The 17,473-nt window shown below is 46.3% G+C and overlaps 1 protein-coding gene across 1 annotated transcript; it reads left to right on the top strand.

The window, feature by feature from the left end:
* Positions 1 to 1,060: 1,060 nt before the first annotated feature.
* Positions 1,061 to 17,236, top strand: LOC122386892 (dual specificity protein kinase splA-like). The gene is made up of 6 exons (XM_043376605.1): positions 1,061 to 1,945; positions 2,634 to 2,684; positions 3,506 to 3,652; positions 4,391 to 5,612; positions 13,615 to 13,705; positions 16,504 to 17,236. The coding sequence occupies exons 2-6, from the start codon at positions 2,636 to 2,638 to the stop codon at positions 16,531 to 16,533; spliced, it is 1,539 nt and encodes a 512-aa protein (XP_043232540.1). The 5' UTR covers positions 1,061 to 1,945; positions 2,634 to 2,635; the 3' UTR covers positions 16,534 to 17,236.
* The last annotated feature ends 237 nt before the right edge of the window (positions 17,237 to 17,473 follow it).

The following is a 17,473-nucleotide window of genomic DNA, read 5'->3' on the forward strand; positions in this document are numbered from 1 at the left end:
GGGGGGTCGAACGGACCCCCCCTCGGTTTTTCGCGAATAACTCGCGTAAAAAGCGGCCGATCGCGACGAAAGTTTCAGTACCCTCGCGTTAATTAATTTTACACCTACCCTTAAATTTTCATGACCCTGACCCTAAGGACCTTTGACCTGTGACCTACTTTTCGAGACCATGTTTGGCCGGAATCGCTATTCGGCGTATGTCGGCTCGCATTAGCAGCGCGTTTGCAGTCTTTTCGTGGTTTTAAGCGTTCAAACATGGGATATGATGTTGCTCCCATGCATGAGGGTGGGTGTCAAGGTCACCGGAAGGTCAAGTCAGGTCATTGACCTTTGATGACCTCGGTTCACTTTTTCGAGTTTTACATGTTTCTAGGCCAGTTTTTGGAGCTGAATTCGAATTTAGCAACCATATAAACATTTACGAAGTAGTTTTGGTGCCTTCGTAACATGTTACGAAGCTGTCAGAGGCGGTTGCCACCTACTACGAATACCCTTACTGGTTGACCTGACCTGACCTGACCCGACCTGGCCTATATGCATGAAGACATCATCTGTGATCAAAACTAACATGATATTCGTGATCAGCACCCCGAAAAACCCCATAGCAGCCACGCTTTACGACTTTATAACAGGTCCCGATTTTCCCGACCTTTGGGTCATTGACCTGACCTGGAAGGTCAACCGATGACCTAGGACCTTAAAATTGGGTATCATCGGCTTTCTCTCGTCACGGGCAACACGCTAGTTTTTTCCGCGAAGCTCTAGCTCGATCAGGGGCGAAACAGCAAGGGGGGGTCCAACAGACCCCCCCCCCCTTATACGTTCGCGGCTGGAAAAACACCAATATGGGCGAGGGATAAGGTTTAAAATCGCTAGATCTGCGCTGTCACAAATTCATAGGGGGCATTCAAATGCATTAGTCCCTCTGAATCCAAAGTGCTGCAAATTTGAAATTAAATATCTTCGAATTGAAGCCTTCCTCGATGTTGTGAGTGCGCAAACCGGTAAGTGCGAGCCAGGGACCCCAATTTGGCTATCTCACAACTCAAAACTAATTTAAGGTGGGATGGTCACTTTACAGTTTATAAACCATGTCTCAGCTACGCGCTGTGACGTCATAGAACCAGTTCATGGCACGTTGTGACGTCTCAGAACTAGCATGTGGCACGTTGGTTACGTCATGAAAGCAGTCGCGTTGTGACGCCATAAGACCAGTGTCGCGCTGTGACGTCATAAGACCCGTGTGTGGTGCGCTGTGACGTCATAGGACCGTTGGCGCACTGTGGGAGCGCTATCAGCACTGCGCGTGCTATCAGCGGTGTGCTGATACCGGAGCTATCAGCGGTGTGCTGATATCAGCGCTATCAGTAGCGCTGTCGGTGTCAGGACCCGTCCACCCGGACTGGGATCGGCAGCGACATCGGTGAGGACCAGGGAAACAGGGACCAGAAGATCAGAGGACTGGAGGACCAGAGGACAGGAGGACAGGAGGACTGGAGGACTGGAGGACTGGAGGACCGGAGGACCGGAGGACTGGAGGACTGGAGGACTGGAGGACTGGAGGACTGGAGGACAGGAGGACTGGTAGACCAGGGGACCAGAGGACCAGTGGATACAGTGACCACAAGAGGATCGGAGGACAGGTGGATCAGAGGACCAGAGGACTGGGTGACCAGAGGACTGGGTGACCAGAGGACCAGAAGACCACCAGAGGACCAAAGGATCGGTTGATCGGTGGACCAACAGACCAACGGCTGGACGGACGGATCAACGAACCAAAGGACGAACAAGCGCTCAAACGGACGGGTCAACGTACCTAAGAGCCAACCGACAGATCAAGGACAGACAGACCAACAGATCAAGGACGGACGGACGGACGGACGGACGGACGGACGGACGGTTGAACTGAAACCGGTAATCGTCTGCCGAGCCGGCAATATTTCAGGTGAGCTGCAGTTTCATGCTGAGTGCTTATAGCTATCTGAAAAAGTGGTTTCTTTGTGTTTTAAAGCTGTTTTTGTGTAGACTTAGCAGGGTCTGTGTGTTCAGTGACACCGGTTTTGTGTAGACTTAGCAGGGTCTGTGTGTTCAGTGACACCGGTTTGTGTAGACTTAGCAGGGTCTGTGTGTTCAGTGACACCGGTTTTGTGTAGACTCAGCAGGGTCTGTGTGTTCAGTGACACCGAGAGTGAAATGAAATTTCATTTTACTCTCGGTGTCCCATTTATATTTAATTATATATATATATATATATATATATATATATATATATATATATATATTTATCTATTTATTTATTTATTTATATTATTAGAATACTTTATTGTTACACCTATTCTTTATTTATATAAAATGGGTCTGGTGCAGTGACTTACATATATCGTAAAGCTGCAGCTGTGTTGATCGCTAAATAATGTTGTGGCCTGTATCGTAGAACTACGGTGGTGTTGATCACTAGATAATGCCGATTGTCAAGACTTAATAGTCAGTGACAATGCACTGCCATTTACCCATTTTGCCGTAGAAAGCAGTCATACCAGGTTTGTTTATGATAGCTCACGTAGTTAAAATCTCCCTTGTTTTTATGTGTCAGTGTATATTTCATTCCTACTTATGGCTGAGTTTTATTTCAGATATGCGTGCCGTTGCAAGTGTGTATCCATGGGCGCTCTCGCTGATATTCGGTAAGCATACCTTATGTAAGAGTTCATCAAATAATCGTATACAGACGATCACATAGTTCCTAAATTCTACTGTCCTACATTCTACTGCAGATAGGCAGCTTACTGGGAGAAGAGCATGGTTTATTTATCCTAGACGTAATTTTAGTTGCGGAACCCAATGAGCTTTTAAGGAGGTTAATAGTGGATGAAAATTGTCATTTTTTGTCGATGGCAAACACGAATTTGTTGAAGTTCTTTTGGCAAAAAATTCCATACATTACCGGTATAGGAACGCAAACAAACTCAGACTAGGATAATTTGCGGTTGAAATGAAAAATTAAGGCGCTTGCTTTTTTAGTGTTTAACCCCATAAAGCAACAAAAGTAAATGTGTCCAACATGATCGAAAAACAGACGATTCCATTTACTCAAGGGCCTAGCGTCCAAGAATAATAAATAACAGATTTTGTATTGCACACGGTCCTTTTTTTTTTGCTTTAGGAAAAGTTCGCGAGCATTTCTTTTCAAATACCTATCATTCAGCTTTTAAAAATCGTTTTAGTTAGATCATCGAACATCGATCGTTTTATCTTTCATCTATCATACCCTGAGTTTAAGATACAATTAAAGTCATCATATTTTTACAAGCTATCGAATGAACGCTTTAAACTTGTTTCCAATGTTTCCCATCAGTGCCCCATGCAAAGAGTTCTATCTGATCGATATCAGCTGATGTACGCATTACTTTCTCTCTTCTCATGCCCCCTTTTAAATGATGCATATACTGGCAAATCACCTCAGAGTTTCTGCCCTGCCTGACCGCCCCGCTGCAATGTTTTCCAGTGACGTCATGTGTGGTGGTGACGTCACTGGAGGCCGCCGAGCCGTCTGGGGCGGCGTCTGCTCCGTACAGACACGCCGGCGACCACGCCCTGGTGCACGCTGCGGGCGTCGAGACCGGGCACCGCGCAGAGCTGCTGGTCACAAACGGTGAGCAACCAGTGGTGATGGTGATAGTGGTGGTGGTGGTGGTGGTGGTGGGGTGACGTCAGCAACGTCCTTGATGGTCATTGGTGGATCCAGAATGGCGACATTGCCCGCTGTGGTGGTGTTGTGGCGAAATTGCTTGTTCGACGTCTAAAAACTATACAATGCCGCTGCATTATGCTTGCTGTGTGACTCAAAGAAGGCATTTTTCAAGGAAATGATGTTTGTTTGCTTTCATAACGAAGACATCGGTAAATGTTCATGAATTGCAGCTGCTGCAATGCCTGCGTCACTTAGGGAGAAGAGTGATCTTTTTACGAAAAGTATGCGCTTATTACCACCGCGCCGGGAGAATTCAAGTGATGTTTTTTACGCCATCACTGCGTTACCAGCCGATGGAACAAATTTCGAGTGTTCAACTGTATGTTTTTTTTTTGCGGTACGAGTTGCCATCCTTGCTTTTGTAGTCATTCGATCTTGCAAGATGCAAATGAACGGTAAGTCGATAAGAATCCGTCACATGTCGGTGGGTATCTCACCATCGGGTGATATCCAAAGCCCGCCTGATGCAGCATGTCTAGGAAAAGCGAGAAATCAGTGCATTGACAAACGGTAAAGGAATGCCACTGCGACTATGTTTGGTTTCAAACCAATTCATACAAATTTGAACCGAGGTGAGACTCGCTGCCGCATTACCTATCGGACCAGACAACGAATGACGCTCCTTGGTCTACATTTCAGCCGCTGCTGGGGGCACACCGCTGGCCGTGAGGTCCAGGAGGGACCTCCACTCTGGGAGTGAGGACGCCCAGTCCTCCGACACACCCGGCAGTGAGGAACTCCCTCCCGGCGGCGATGGTGGTGCCCAGCAGCCTCCTCCTTCTGATGGCACCACTAACGCTGCTTCCACCATCCGGTCACCAGCCGCGGCAGCAGTCGAATCGTCCGACGAGGGCGCCGCAGAACCGCGAGATGGCGGGTCTTCTGAGGCGGCCTCAGATGTGCCTCGGACAGTCCCGGAGAGTCGGACTCCTCCTCAGAAAACCCAGCCAGCAGACACTGATGACCACACGATATCAGTAGACGCTCCTTCAGCTGTGCCAGTTCTAGAGGAGGTAGAACAAGAAGATGTGGAGGCGCCTTCCGAGTCAGCAGCCTCACCGAAGGCCATTGGGGAAAAGGTATCCTCTCAAGTGACCTCCCCTGGCAATCCTGCAGTAGACCCGCCCTATCAATTGACTTCCCCTGATAGCCCTGCAGTGGACTTGCCCAAAGTCACCTCACTGACTTCAAGCCGAGACGACTCCGCGGCTGTGGTCTCGTCCTCGCCTTCACAAGTGGCCTCCCCTCCAACTAGCCCTGCAGTGGACTCGTCCGGACCCACCCAGACAAATGTTCCTAGTGCTGACACGGCTGATGAAGGAAAGGAAAGGGGAGCTCCGTCAGAGCTGCATGAAAACACATCCGACGGACCAGACGTAAGCAACAATAACAACGACGACGACAGCAGCGAGAACAGAAATGACAACAGCAACAGCAACATCAACAGTGACGATGGAGATGATGACAACAGCAGCAACGAGGACGGCGACATCACCGACAGGAAAACGACCAGCGAGGACGGCGCCGCGGACGGGGACAACTCCGCCGCTGCCACCAGCAGCTGGGTGCAGGACTCTGGTGACTCGGCGGAGGACCCGGGTGACTCGGCGGAGGACCCGGGTGACTCGGCGGAGGACTCTGGTGACTCGGCGGAGGACTCTGGTGACGACTCCACCCCGGGAGTTCGCCGGAGTCCGCCGAGGACGGTGAACGGCACGGTGCTGGAGGCGGGACCCGGCCCGTGGGACTCGCCGGCCGACCGCGCCCGGAGGAGAAACGTCACGACGTTCGCGCTGGTCATGTGCGGGATCGTGGGGGCGACGTTCGTCATCCTTGTCGGCATGTGGATCAACAGAATGAGGTGAGGATGAGGTCGGGGTCAACAGGATCGGGTGATGGTAACAGGATCGGGTGATGGTAACACGATCAGGTGATGGTAACATGATCAGGTGAGAGTGAATAGGATCGGGTGAGAGTTAACAGGATCAGGTGATGGTAACAGGATCGGGTGATGGTAACAGGATCAGGTGAGAGTTAACAGGATCAGGTGATGGTAACAGGATCGGTGATGGTAACATGATCAGGTGAGAGTTAACAGGATCAGGTGATGGTAACAGGATCAGGTGATGGTAACAGGATCAGGTGATGGTAACAGGATCAGGTGATGGTAACAGGATCAGGTGAAGATCCACAGGATCAGGTGAGGTTTAACAAAATAAAGAGAGGATCAACATGATCAGGTAAGAGCTAACAGGATCAGGTGAGGATTGACAAGTTCAGGCGAGGCTTAACAGGATCAAGTGATGATTGGGGTAAAAGTATCATACGAATAATCATGTTACAACAAAGTCAGGTGAGGGATAGAGATTAACCCGCGCCCCACTGGGGCGCGGGTTAATTTATAGCCCCCCTCCCGTTTTTCTGCAATAACTTCCAAACTGCTTGACGTATCAACACCAAACTTTCAGTACCTTCGGCTGCATCAATTTGACACCTGGTGTCAAAATTTGAACTTCGTACCTACCATAGGTCAGCCGAAAATGACGTCAGAGTGACGTCATGTTTGGCCGATTTCGACGCAAAACATTGAACCACGGCAATCGCTCCCAAGAGCTCAGTTTTTAAGCTAGATCCAATTTCTTTGCATGAGAGGACTCAGAATTGACTGCGCTATGAAACTGCTATCTTGGATTTTCGAAAGTTTGAAAATTTCGAAAATTTTATATAATAAAATTCAAAATTTATATTTTTACATTTTTTCCAATGTTTTTTAACTTTTCGAAAAAAACGGAATATATGTGATAGAACGCATTATTATGACTAACTCTAGCAAGTTTTAGCTAAATATCTTCAAAAATGGCCAAGATATACGCATTATTGCAAAAAATTAACAATTATTAATTTTTCAAATCAATTTCTCAGCACGAATTTGACATCGTACGCCAATATAAATAGCAGAATCGTGTTCCTGAGCTCAAATTGCATCCAATAGACACCTTTTTTGTTAAAAAAATTTAACTTCAAAATTTGACCTTCTTTGACCTGAAAGTGACCTGAGCTAAGCTAAATTTGACTCAAAATGACCTCGAATAACACAGACGACATCAAATTCGAAATTTTTGGCTTAAATGGACCATAAAACATGTGTCACGTGACCGACGGATGATATAATATTTTCGTGACCAGTGATGACCTGACCTTGACCTGAAAATCAAAGTACAAGTTTGGTACCCTCAGAGTATCTAGAGCATCTGTTCACGAGTGTGTGAACCAAAAACGAGCCTGATCTGACTCGTAAGACGGCGGCCAGAGCCCAAAACGTGAAGAAGCCAAAATGCTAATAATTTTCACTTTGACCTGACCTGTGACGTCATCGGTGACGTCGAGGTCAATGAAATTAGGTTTCTTTCGACAGTTTTTCCGGGGCTATCAGACGCCGTTTGAATTTTTACGATCGGCCCAGTAGTTTCGGAGTTAGGAGGGGGGGGCTATGAATAGCCCCCCCCCCCCAGTAGGGCGTGTTATGCGCGATTCCAGGACAAAAAGTCAAAAGACAAAATGTCAAAAGACAAAAAGTCAAATGCAAAAAGTCAAAATGGATAAAAGTCAAATGGAAAAAAGTCAAATGGATAAAAGTCAAAACGGATAAAAGTCAAAAGACAAAAAGTGAAATGGCAAAAAGTCAAAACGTCCAAAAGTCAAAAATGCAAAAAGTCAAATGGCAAAAAGTCAAAATGGCGAAAAGTCAAAAACGCAAAAAGTCAAAAGCAAAAAGTCAAATGGCGAAAAGTCAAAATGGCAAAAAGTCAAAAACGCAAAAAGTCAAAAGCAAAAAGTCAAATGGCAAAAAGTCAAAATGGCGAAAAGTCAAAAACGAAAAAAGTCAAAAGCAAAAAATTCAAATGGCAAAAAGTCAAAATGGCGAAAAGTCAAAAACGCAAAAAGTCAAAAGCAAAAAGTCAAATGGCAAAAAGTCAAAAAACGCGAAAAGTCAAAAGACAAAAAGTGAAAAAACGGCAAAAAAGTCAAAATGATAAAAATCAAATGGAAAAAGTCAAATAAGAAAAAGTCAAAAGTAAAAAGTCATATATCTAAAAAACCATAAGACAAAAAGTCAAATGATCAATGTCAAAATTCCTAGAAGTCAAAAACCTCAGTCCTCTAACTGCTAACATGTTAACTGCGGGAGCTGCAGCCCCCGCAGTCATCCTCCAAACTGGTCACTGAGGGGTACCTTAGTCATTTTTTAGTCTTAGACGTTTTTGGTAGGGGTTACCTTAGTCATTGCCCGTGATCGGGCCCCCCAGTCAAAACTGCTTAGAGGAGGCACTGCTTTTCACCCTCTCCCATGGGGGAGGGGCTGCCGCCGCCCGGTGCTCCGCGCACCACGGACGCCACGCGAGCGCTGTTGGCGCGGCGGCGCGCACCGCTCGGCCCGCGCGCCGAGTATACGGTGGTGAACCGGCAGTGTCGAGCGGCCATCAGACGTGACCACGCGGCATACTATGCTGACCAGCTGCGTGAGGCAGGACCGGCGAGGATGTGGACAGTGCTGCGGCCGGTGATCGGGGCGGGGAAGCATGGGCGTAGGAACGGCTGGAACATTGTGGGTGCATGGGTGCAGAAATCTAGCCATGGCCGGTGAAGCGGGGGGGGGGGGGGGTAGGGAGCGACACCCGAGCGAAGGCTCGTTACGAGCTTTGAGGGTGTACCTACCATTTCGAAAAGGTACCGACCGATAAGTGCATTTGGAAGCATTGATCCTCGCATGTTTAGGGGGGTCAGATGAACACCCCCCCATGTTTTTTGCAAATAACTCGCGCAAAAAGCGGCCGATCGCGACGTAACTTTTAGTACCCTCGAGTTGATCAGTTTTACACCTACTCTGAAAATTTCATGACGCTGACCCAAGACCTTTGACCTGTGCTGTGACCTGATTCTCGAGACCATGTTCGGCCGGAATCGCGATTTGGCGTATGTCAGCTCACATTATCCGTGCGCTTCCAGTCTTTTTGTGATTGTAGACGTCCAAACATGTGAAATGATGTTCGTCCCATGCATCACGGTGGGTGTGAAGGTCACCTGAAGGTCAGGTCAGGTCATTGACCTTTGATGACCTCGATTCACTTTTTCGAGTTTAGCATGTTTCTAGGGTAGTTTTTCAGGCTGATTTCGGATTAAGCATCCATTTAAACGTTTACGAAGTAGTTTTAGTGCCTTCGTAACATGCTACGACGCCGTCAGTGGTAGTTGACACCTACTATGGATAGCCGGTAGGACGCTTCATGGTTGACCTGACCTGACCTGACCCGATCTGGCCTAAATGCACGAAGAAATCATCTGTGATCAAAACTAACATCAGATATTCGTGATCAGCACCCCGAAAAACCCGATAACAGCTTCACTTTACGCATTTCTGGCAGGTCCCGATTTTCCCGACTTTTGGAATATTGACCTGACCTGGAAGGTCAACCAATGACCTAGGACCTTAAAGTTGGGTATCATCGGCTTCCTCTCGTCACAGGCAACACCCTCGTTTTTGCCGCGAAGCTTTAGCTCGATCAGGGGCCGAACAGCAGGGAGGTCCGACCGACCCCCCCCCCCTCCCCTACACTGGAAAACGCTGCACACGTGCGAGGGTTAATATTGTCAATATTGACTACCGCAAAAAGTAAAAGCGGCCAACTTAGCCATTTTCGAAGATATCGGGCTAAAAATTTGGACAGTGGGTCATTGGTTCGGTATGTGTTCAATCACATGCTCCATTTCCTTTTTTTTTCTTCAGCACAAATGTATTGAAGACCATCTGCACAGTAGCAAATGCTTCGAAAGATGGATAGTAGGCAACATATCCTGAATTTGCCGTGCTGTATGGGAAGTAGTGTTGATGAGAAAAGGGGTTTTGGTTCAGATTATTGTGGGTGCAGAATACATGGTCTGCACCCACTGGAGAAATAATATGGGTGCAGCTGCACCCTTGCACCCATGGTTCCTACGCTTATGGGAAGAGTGCCACTGCTGCTGCGCCAGCGTGCACGCCGGAAGCGCTCAACGCGTATTATGTGAGCGTGGGCCCCACCACCGCAGCCAGCGTCCCTGCCCCGCTGCTGCGGACCCCGGTACCTGTCAGAATCCCTCGCGTACTCACATGTTCCTTACAACTTCAGTGGGTAGGGTACGTTGCGCTGTATAATATTTTTTTTTTCAAAAGATGAAAAGATCGATGCTTCGACTTTTATCCTTTTGACTTTTTATTTCAGACTTTGACTTCGACTTTTCTATTTTATACTTTTTCATTTTTTGACTTTTTGTCTTTTGACTTTTACCCGTTTTGACTTTTTGCTTTTGACTTTTTGTCTTTAAACTTTATTCCGTTTTGACTTTTACTCGTTTTGACTTTTTGTCTTTTGACTTTTTTCCGTTTTGACTTTTATCCTTTTGACTTTTTGCATTTTTGACTTTTTGTCTTTTGACTTTTACACGTTTTGACTTTTTGCTTTTGACTTTTTGTCTTTTGACTTTTTTCCGTTTTGACTTTTATCCTTTTTGACTTTTTCATTTTTGACTTTTTGCATTTTGGACTTTTTGTCATTTGACTTTTTGCGTTTTTGACTTTTGCACATTTTGACTTTTTGCTTTTGACTTTTTGTCTTTTGACTTTTATCCGTTTTGACTTTTATCTTTTTGACTTTTATCCCGTTTGACTTTTTGCATTTGACTTTTTGTCTTTTGACTATTTGTCTTTTGACTTTATTCCTTTTGACTTTTTGTCCGGTTACCGTTATGCGCAGACCCCAGTGGGGCGCGGGTTAATAGAAGCAGGTGAGGAATGGGGTAAAAGAGTCAAGTAAGGAATGGGGAATAATTAGCAACAGCATCAAGTGAGGAATGAGGTGACAGGATCAGAAGAGAAATGGTGGATGAGTAACAGATTCTGGTAATGAATTGGAGAAAAGCTAACAAGAGCAGTTAAATGGGGAAACAGGTATCACAGTCAAATGGGAAGTGGATAAATGTGTAAAGGCCAAAGGGGTCCAGTAAGAAGTGGAAATGTGGAAATAGGTTGACAGTCAAGTGAGAGGATATGGTACAAATAGCTAGTGCGACGTCCGTCGTCTAGCCCTCGCCCCTATTGGTGTTTTTCCAGCCGGCAAGGGGGGGGGGTCCGTTGAAACCCCTTGCCGATTTGCCCCTGATCGAGATAGAACTTCGCAGAAAAAAACGAGCGTGTTGCTCGTGACTATAGGAAGCCGATGATACCCAATTGTAAGGTCTTATGCCATTGGTTGACCTTCCAGGTCAGGTCAATGACTCAAAAGACGGGAAAATCGGGACCTGTTAGAACGTCCTAAAGTGTAGCTTCTACAGGGTTTTCGGGTTGCTGATTACGAATATCATGTTAGTTTTGATCACAGATGATGATGTCTTCATGTATTTAGGCCAGTTCGGGTCAGGTCAGAGGCCAGTTTTACCAACATAAAAATAGCTGCCTGCCGGATTTTTTTGCCGAAAGACCGCTTCACATGCAGAGCGTAAGCGGGGTGGGCACGTAAGCGGATAGGGCATTACCGTTTATACATACGCTTCCTATGTGAAGCGGTCTTTAGGCAAAAAATTCCGGCAAGCGGCTATTTTTCTGTTGGTAAAACTGACCTCAGGTCAGGTCCCAGCAGGGGTCCTGCCGGGTATTCGTTGTAGGTGTCAACCGACCCTGAGAGCTCCGTTACATGTTACGAAGTCAACAAAACTAGTTCGTAAATTTTCAAATGGTTCTAAATTCGAATTCAGCTCCAAAAACTAGTCTACAACCATGTAAAACTCGAAAAAGTGAGCCGAGGTCATCAAAGGTCAATGACCGGACCTGACCTTCAGGTGACCTTGATGCCCACTCTAATGCGTGGGACCAGCATCATATCACATGTTTGAACGCTTGAAACCATGAAAAGACTGCAAACGCCCAGCGAGCCGATATACGCCGAATCGCGATTCAGGCCAAACATGGCCTCAAGAAATAGGTCACAGGTCAAAGGTGGTTTGGGTCAGGAGCATGAAATTATTAGAGTAGGTGTAGAATTGATTGGCTCGAGGGTACTGAAACTTTCGTCGTAATTGGCCGCTTATTACGCGAGTTATTCGCGAAAAAAATTGAGGAGGGGGGTCCGTTCGACCCCCCCCCCCCGATACGGGCGAGGGCTAGCATAACACAAATTATGGATAATATTTTATGTTAGCTCAAAGCGAAGCGAATAGATTACACGGCTAAAAACTCTGAAAAGCCAGAGAAAGATAAACAAGCTACGTTTGAATCATTACGAAATCACTTATATATGTAGTCACAGGAGCATGACCAGTGCATCTGGAACAATAGTATTTGGATCAAAGATGTGAATTGCGATGATGTCTTCGAAGTTTCAGTGACTTTGGCCACGTATCTGGCTACGTTCCTTTTGTTCTGAGCAGACATCTATCTTATCAATGTAATTCCCGAATACCGCTCTCCGCCGCGGTGGGTTCAGATCGTGCCCAGATTAATGCCGTCGTTAGGATCCGGTCAATAAAAACATAAACACTCGAGCGGTTTAGGTTCACCTTGTATCCGGGAAGAAGAGAGAGAGAGAGAGAGAGAGAGAGAGAGAGAGAGAGAGAGAGAGAGAGAGAGAGAGAGAGAGAGAGAGAGAGAGAGAGAGAGAAAGAAAGAGAGAGAGACAGAGACAGAGACAGAGACAGAGACAGAGACAGAGAGAGAGAGAAAAAAAAGAGAGAGGGAGAGAGAGAGAGGGATAGAGAGAGCATGTGTATTATCCTCGCTATCTTCATGATACGGTCATAGCCCACTTTTTGCTAGCTAGTGTACCTCAACCGATCTCATTTTTTTGCGCTTTTCACCTGGTGTCTGTTCGTGTCTCTATGTATATCTTGCTTGCCTCACATATCTTTTATCCTTGAATAACGGTGGATTTATAACTCTGAATTACCCCGAATTTCACCTTTCTCTTCGCGTTGAGACTCAAGTTCCCCTTTTCTCATAAGCTTAAGCGGCTTCTTCGGTCTTCCTCATTTTACGCGCCTCTTCTGATTCTGGCATGTCTTTTTCTCTAAACTCTCGCCTTTTGCAACTCTGATGTGAAAATGATCTTTTTCAATCTCACGTTAGGTATCTCACGTGTGTCTTCTCTTTTAGTATCACGAGCCGTTAGTTTCTCTGGAGCTTAAGTGTTTTTATTTCTAAATCACCTTGAATGTGACCTGCCACATCTGTCTGAAACTCACATTTTGTTCTTATTGATCTCACAATAGTCTTTTTCTCTCCAAATATCTCTAAATTTACACCTCTCTTTTCTCTCTCAATATCAAATTTTCTCTTCTTGTCTCTGAATCTTTTTGCATGTCATGCATCTTTCTTCATTTTGAATCTTTCTGAATCACAATATCTTCTATTTACGCATCTCCGTTTGCGTTACCTCTCTGAATATCTCTAAGTATCGTTTTCCCTTTTCAACTAATCTTTCGGAATCTCACATTTCTTTTTGCTCCCTATTATACCTCCCATTTCTCTTTGCTCTATAGCTAATCTTTTCTATATCTTATCTTTCTCTATATCTTATACTTCTCTTTGCTCTCTATATCTCACATTTGTCTCTACTCTCTCCATATCTCACATTCTTTCCTTTATTCGGCGGCTCTCACATGCTCCCTTTTCTCTCTCCGTATCTGACATTTCTCTCCATTCTCGCCGACTCTCACATGCTCCTTTTTCTCTCCGTATGTGACATTTCTCCCTTTTCTCGCCGACTCTCACATGCTCCCTGTTTTCTCTCCGTATCTGACATTTCTCCGGCCTTTCTCGCCGACTGTTTCGGCAGACACCGGGACCGACTGAGGAATCTGCAGGACCACGACGACGAGGAGTTCACCGTGTTCAGCGCCTCGGAGGCGCGCTACGTCACCAACTTGGTACGTACGGAGTTCAATATGGAGTTCACCGTGTTCAGCGCCTCGGAGGCGCGCTACGTCACCAACTCGGTACGTACGGAGTTCAATATGGAGGTCACCGTGTTCAGCGCCTCGGAGGCGCGCTACGTCACCAACTCAGTACGTACGGAGTTCAATATGGAGTTCACCGTGTTCAGCGCCTCGGAGGCGCGCTACGTCACCAACTCGGTACGTACAGAGTTCAATATGGAGTTCACCGTGTTCAGCGCCTCGGAGGCGCGCTACGTCACCAACTCGGTACGTACGGAGCTCAATATGGAGTTCACCGTGTTCAGCGCCTCGGAGGCGCGCTACGTCACCAACTCGGTACGTACGGAGCTCAATATGGAGTTCACCGTGTTCAGCGCCACGAGGCGCGCTACGTCACCAACTCGGTACGTACGGAGTTCAATATGGAGTTCACCGTGTTCAGCGCCTCGGAGGCGCGCTACGTCACCAACTCGGTACGTACGGAGCTCAATATGGAGTTCACCGTGTTCAGCGCCTCGGAGGCGCGCTACGTCACCAACTCGGTACGTACGGAGTTCAATATCGAGTTCACCGTGTTCAGCGCCTCGGAGGCGCGCTACGTCACCAACTCGGTACGTACGGAGCTCAATATGGAGTTCACCGTGTTCAGCGCCTCGGAGGCGCGCTACGTCACCAACTCGGTACGTACGGAGTTCAATATGGAGTTCACCGTGTTCAGCGCCTCGGAGGCGCGCTACGTCACCAACTTTTTACGTACGGAGTTCAATATGGAGTTCACCGTGTTCAGCGCCTCGGAGGCGCGCTACGTCACCAACTCGGTACGTACGGAGTTCAATATCGAGTTCACCGTGTTCAGCGCCTCGGAGGCGCGCTACGTCACCAACTCGGTACGTACGGTGTAATGTAATATCGAGCCATGTAATGTTGTTCGAGGGCCCGCCAGATTGCTATATTCGTTTTTTTAAGATTGACCCTTACTGTGAACATTTTTTTTAACGCAGCATCAGAATTTCTACTTGAATTACTGAGAAAAGTGGTTAGCGCACATTGTATTAACCCGCGCACCGACGGGGGTCTGCGCCAACTTCGTACCGACGGGGGGGGGGGCGGATGACCGCCCCCCCTGAGATCTCGAGAACGAAGCAAGATAGCGACAAGCGGTAAACGGCAAGGGATACGCACGGATAAGGTCTACAATTTTTACAAAGGTCATTTTCAGGTCAGGTCAAAGATGACGTCACAGGGGTCAAAAAAGTCAAAATGGCGGCGCTAGGTATAGGGAGAGTTTTTCTCGAATAACTTTCGAACTAGTTAATATAGGAACAAACTAAGGGCATCATCGTGATCCTCTCGTCAATCCGCATCGAATGATGTATATGTTGACCTCGAAAGGTCAAGGTCAAAGGTTGACCTCAGGTCACGTGACCTCGAGGTCATCATGTATAACATTCGATGCGCCTTGACGAGCTGAACACAATGAGACCATCCGCGCGGCTGTATCTTGTTCCTGTACGGAGTTATTGTCAAAAAACCGCTGGTGACCTTTGATGACGTCACATGACCTTACAGCTGCCCAACAGCAAAACAGACCTCAAGGTAGTGAAGGTTGATCGTATATGAGGTCATGTATGGTTTATGGGGCCATTCCGACCCGTTTTAGTGGTAAAAACAGGGAGTTGATTTTTCCCCCATTGACTTATAATGGGGAGGTCGAGAAATTGACCTGACCTTCGGTCATCGATATCAAAATTCCGAGATACACAAATTGTAGCTACTAATGACCTTATAACATCCTGCGACTTTCAAAGGCCTCCGACATCTACTATAGCTCTGGCACGATGACAAAGTTGCAAAAAAGTAACTTGAGGTTGGGTCATTCAAAGCGACCTGGTGACCTGACCTTAAAAGTTAGGAGGTTCAAACTTGCACACCATGTGTAAAATTGATGAGAAAATAGTCGTACCAAATTTCGCGGCGCTACGCGCCGCGTTTTTCCCGCTATTTGCGAAAAACCTCAGGGGGGGGGGGGCGGATATCCGCCCCCCCCGTCGGTGCGCGTGTTAATTAAAGATATATGAATGATAATTTCAAGATAAGTTGAGCAATTAACACTAATTATAATTGCCGTTTTCACGATGGTCATCTGGTACACATTTGGTGCAGAATAGTTGCAAATTTGGTGCGAATTTGTTCAAATTAGGTTCATTTTGTTTCTCAGAAGTCGTCTGTTTGGGTTGCACAGATGCTTATAGATCCCTTTTTTAATTATCAGACAAATTTCGATTAAAACACTGAAGTAAATTAAGATATGAAGACATTTGCTGTAAAATAGATTTGGTGCGGGTTAGGTCAAATTTGATGCATTCGTCAGACAGTCTGTCGTGAAAATGGCTAATGTACCGTTATGTTCAGCGCGTGCAATTCATTAATCAGCTATAATTCCTGGAAAGTTGTCTATCATTGTGGAGTTGTAAATATAGGCTAGTAAGAGCTGCGTACCTATCTGGGAAATAGGAGCCAGGTAGAAATATATGAACTTTTTTGTCTGTGAAACCAATGTGCGCCAACCAGCTTTCTCAGTAATTCAGCTAGCAATTCTCGTGCTGTGTGAAAAGAGACACAGTGAGGGTCGAGAAAAAAAAGTACTATAATCGTATCGTAATTGCTCCACGACTAATATGATGCCATCGGATTAGTCTTACGACCTCAATAAAATGCATTTTTTCCTGTGCTTAACTAAAGCGTAGGCTCATATTTGACTTAGATTTCGTCTCCTGTTTGGTCCCCAGAGTGGCGGTGGCTATGAACCCCTAAGGTGAGGGATTACCCCGTCTGGTGGAGGATTCCTTCACCAGATAAAGGATTTGTTCGCCATGTGAAGGATTTCTTCTTGACTTCGGCACTGAAGTCGCATCAAGACACATAATACATCCTGGCCAAGTGTGGTTGTCTAATGCTATAATTTTGTGCTGAATCATAGACCACTATATATCGATATATAGGGGTCTATGGCTGAATATTTGTATCGGGCCTTTGCTTCAGAGCAAACATTATATATCAGTGTAAGGACTGAAATATTTAGTCACATAGGCACTTGTTGTTTATCTATTATTGGTTTTATGCTACAACTATGTACCGAAGTAGCTTCATCAATATTTTGACCATTATTTTGGTTACCAATGGGTTTTCACAAATGCAATTGCGACTCTGATTGTTCAGCGTCTTTTTTTGTTATAAATAGTTATCCGACAACAAAATCACGAACAAGAAATTCGAACAAACATACTGAGTGGTGTCTAAACAATTTTTTTTCTTGATACCTGTTAAATTTATGTGTTCATAAAAAATGCCGGATGACAGATGATGTATTTCATGCATATCAATATCTAAGACGGATAGTCATAGATTTTGAAGTTCGTTACTATAGCCTGAAAACCGGGGAAAGAGCGTAGGCAAGGCGCCTAAATCACTTTACATGCGTTTTGCTCACATGGAAATGTATGGTTCAAAGACAATTTGTGTTAACCCGCGGCCCACTGGGGGGGGGGGCTATTCATAGCCCCCCTCCCGTTTTTCTGCAATAACTTCCAAACCGCTTGACGTATCGATGTTAGAGTGAGTTTGCGAAATCGGTGGATCCGCGGAGTCCCTAGGGAATCCACGGAGTCCCTAGTGGCTCCGCGGATGAACATCAAGTCTAGTATATTCGCGGATAAACGGGCGGGGATCCGCGGATGAACAAGACTCTTCAGGATAACC

The sequence above is a fragment of the Amphibalanus amphitrite genome, unplaced genomic scaffold (assembly GCF_019059575.1).
Source record: "Amphibalanus amphitrite isolate SeventyFive unplaced genomic scaffold, NRLGWU_Aamphi_draft 000266F_arrow, whole genome shotgun sequence".
Classification (NCBI taxonomy): domain Eukaryota; kingdom Metazoa; phylum Arthropoda; class Thecostraca; order Balanomorpha; family Balanidae; genus Amphibalanus; species Amphibalanus amphitrite.